This window comes from Apaloderma vittatum, unplaced genomic scaffold (genome assembly GCF_000703405.1).
Source record: "Apaloderma vittatum isolate BGI_N311 unplaced genomic scaffold, ASM70340v1 scaffold13323, whole genome shotgun sequence".
In the NCBI taxonomy this organism is placed as follows: domain Eukaryota; kingdom Metazoa; phylum Chordata; class Aves; order Trogoniformes; family Trogonidae; genus Apaloderma; species Apaloderma vittatum.
Genome location: NW_009708817.1, coordinates 99,980 through 103,212, shown reverse-complemented (window position 1 = coordinate 103,212; position 3,233 = coordinate 99,980). Strand labels below are relative to the sequence as shown.

The 3,233-nt window shown below is 45.3% G+C and overlaps 1 protein-coding gene across 1 annotated transcript in view; it reads right to left on the bottom strand.

Moving 5' to 3' along the window:
- Positions 1-3,233, bottom strand: part of SPNS2 (spinster homolog 2 (Drosophila)) — a gene marked incomplete at its 5' end in the record, with an annotated part of 77,002 nt that overhangs the window by 8,415 nt on the left and 65,354 nt on the right. Inside the window, one exon of the mRNA XM_009866699.1 lies at positions 1,768-1,866. Coding sequence (XP_009865001.1) covers positions 1,768-1,866 — 99 coding nt within the window. The remainder of the gene's footprint in view (positions 1-1,767; positions 1,867-3,233) is intronic.

Here is a 3,233-nt window from a genome sequence, read left to right as displayed (position 1 = left end):
GTGATCCTGCTCTGGCAGGGGGGCTGGACTAGATGATCTTTTGAGGTCCCTTCCAACCCTCAACATTCTGTGATTCTGTGATTCTGTGACTCTGTGATTCTGTGATTCTGATTCTGTGATTCCTGCCACAGAGCCTTGGACCGGAGCAGTCTCTCAGATGTGAACTGCCCAACAAGCACAGACTTAGAAAAGAGTAATTCAAAATCATAATTAATATTTTCCCAGTCTAAAGAAAGCCTCAGGCAGCTGTTAAATGGGGGTTGAGCATTTTTCGGGTGGGCATCCTTAAGTAACTCACAACTTCCTTGATCTCTGAATACCAGAAGGGTAAGGCACATTATTTTCTACAACCAAAGTCTCCCCTTTTCTTTTCTTTTTTTTTTTAATCTGTAGCACTAAAGAGCCTTAGGCAACTTTCCAGTTGAACTGCAATCACTCGGGGTGCTCGCCATTCCTCCATTCCTCCCGTAAGGAAAAGCAGGGACGCACAGAAGCCATCCGGGATATTGAGGGAAATTAAGTGTAAGCCAAATTGTACGTATTTATTCCCTTGAGATGTTTCTTGTTTGTCTGGTCTGTTTCAGCCTTCTCTGTCCCTGTTTCTTCATGTAGGCTTCAGAGGGCTACAGAGCAGCTACGGCATTTTGGGGAGTGTAAATATTTACGTCTATTTAAATATACATCTCTACAAAATTAAATACACAAAAAATAGGTACAGATATACACAACAGTGTCTTTGAGATGAACAGATGAGAAACGAGAGTTTTAACAAACAAAAAAAAATAAAGTTCCATGTCACCCAGCAGCTGTGTCACCCAGCAAGGCTGAGCTGGAAGAGCACATCCAAGTTCTGTGTCGCGGGTGATGGGACTAGTGAACACCCCAGTCACCTCACTGGAAAACTGCAGCTCCTTCAACACCGCAGCAGCAGCAACACTTAGGGTTCTACGTGGAAGCTATAACATTTAATAACAGATGATCCATGTTCTCTGGAACTCAACGCATCAGAAGGGTCCCTCTAGATTTCTCGTTAAATTTTCCAGGTGTTATATTTTCAGCTGTGGATGTTCCCTGACTGCCCGTTTTTGGAGCAAGGTCTTTTGTTTTGCTCTGTGCTGGGACCACAGTGCTATAACAAAGGGCATCTCCAGTCAGACCAAGGCCAACAATTGCAGCAGCAATAAAAATAAAATAAAATAATAAAAACTCAGTGTATACACCCCCGAAAGGAATACTAATAAAAACCTCAAAACACGCACACTCGTCCGGCCGCGGGTTTTACACTGTCATCTGTTATGACACAAACCAAAATATCAGCAGGTCAGAACAGCTGCATGTTGCTACTGATAAATGGATATTTGGTTTATGAGACCAGATTAACAGTTAACCCTCCCACGACTCTGTTCCAGTCTAATTTCTAACTGCCCTTGACGATCTTAGAGATCTTTTCTATGTTCACACCACAGAAGCAACTGCTCTCCCATTTCAGAGCTGCCTATAAACGTTACAAATGCCCTAGGCTAAAAAGATTTAGAAGGTCACTTCTCACACCCAAGTGGTTCTTTCGGGTTTGAACTGCAATAACGTCAATAACGCCAATAACGTCAGCATGTTAAAAAGTCGCATCGTGCCGCACGGCTTCCCGTTCTGCTGATAAATACAGGCCTGCCTTCCTCACGACGGCTTAACTTGGCATTTTAGATAAGCAGTTAGTAAATACGACCAAACACGGGCCGCAGCCCTGCCAAGCCCGCTGCGAGCACTTACAAATCCAATCAGATAGGGGCTGCCAGCGTCTCCCAGGAGGTGCGACGTGAAGCTCTGCAAGGCCACGGCGGTTGCACGGCGTGTCGGAATGACCACATACTGCAAAGAAGAAAGGGAAAGAAAAAAAACCATAAGGAACGTGAAGTAAGAACCTGCTGGTGGGTGTGGAGGGGAGGGAGCTCGGTCTGTCCACGCTCTTCTAGGCAGCGCTGAATGCGGGGTCTGACTGACAGCTTTGCCCACAAGATGATTTTCTCTCGCCCCTCAGCCCGTATGTATTTTGCCTGATGAGGAGAGTGAAGTTCAACGCTGCCTGCAGAGCGTAACGTGCTCAGCACCACCAGCCTTCCCCACAAGGTCCTTGCTGTAGCCTGGGATATTGTGGGTTTTCCATGATAAAGACACTGTTTTGTTTCCTAAGTCATAACTAGTTCGCATCCGTATGAAAGGTCACACATCCTCCCCTTCCACTCCATCTCTAGCCACTTCATATTTTTCTCCAAAATTTGCGATTCTGCTCGTGAAAGGCGACAAAGACACATTAAGAAAATTGTCCATAGCCAAGATATTGTAGTTTGGTCTCCATTCCTCTCATAGGACATGACAGCTCAGTCAGGTCACACAGAATGAGTCTGACTACACGGGATTGGTGGAAAACACAAATTACTCGCCCATTAAGGGACCAGAGCTCACAGAAAACCAAGTCCTAACCATGGAAGGAGATGAAAGATTAAAAAAGAAGAGAACTCCAACAAACCCCTATCCCATGGAACGACCTTGATTTTATAACACGCTTTTATGAGCAGAAAAAAAAAGTCTCCTGCACACAACTTGTGAAAGAAGCTCGCTAAGAACATCTGCATCCAGTCTATATACTCTGGTTTATAAATTGATCCTGTCTTAATTTAAAAGCCGTAAGTAATGAAGAATTCAACAGGTGCCTAAATCTAAGGGAGCTTTATTTCCACTTCTAAGCACTACATCTTGTTCTGCCTTTTTCTGTTGCTCTGAAGAGCTGTACGCCCTGCCAGAAACGCCTCTCTTGTTTAGCTATTTTAGACTGTGATCCTCTTCACTGGGACACTTTCCCTCTGATGGGCTGCTTTCAGTCCTTCTTTAGAAGGCACGCCTTCCCAGACTTGAACTCATTCTTGCAATCCTTTCCTGAAGTCATTTATTAATTAAACGTGACATTTCTGGACCAGTATATCACTGGCTAGAGATGCACAGAGATCAGTTTCCCTTCGCTGACCGAGGCAGGGAGAACTAATTCACTGCTCAAAAGCGACATATCTCAGGGCACAGGATCTGAAGCACTGTTTCAGTGCTTCAACACCTCCTCTTAGGGGAGGAGAGTTGCTCTGCCTGAAGGGAAGGGAAGGGAAGGGAAGGGAAGGGAAGGGAAGGGACGGGAAGGGAAGGGAAGGGAAGGGAAGGGAAGGGCCTGCAGAGAGTGAAATGCACGG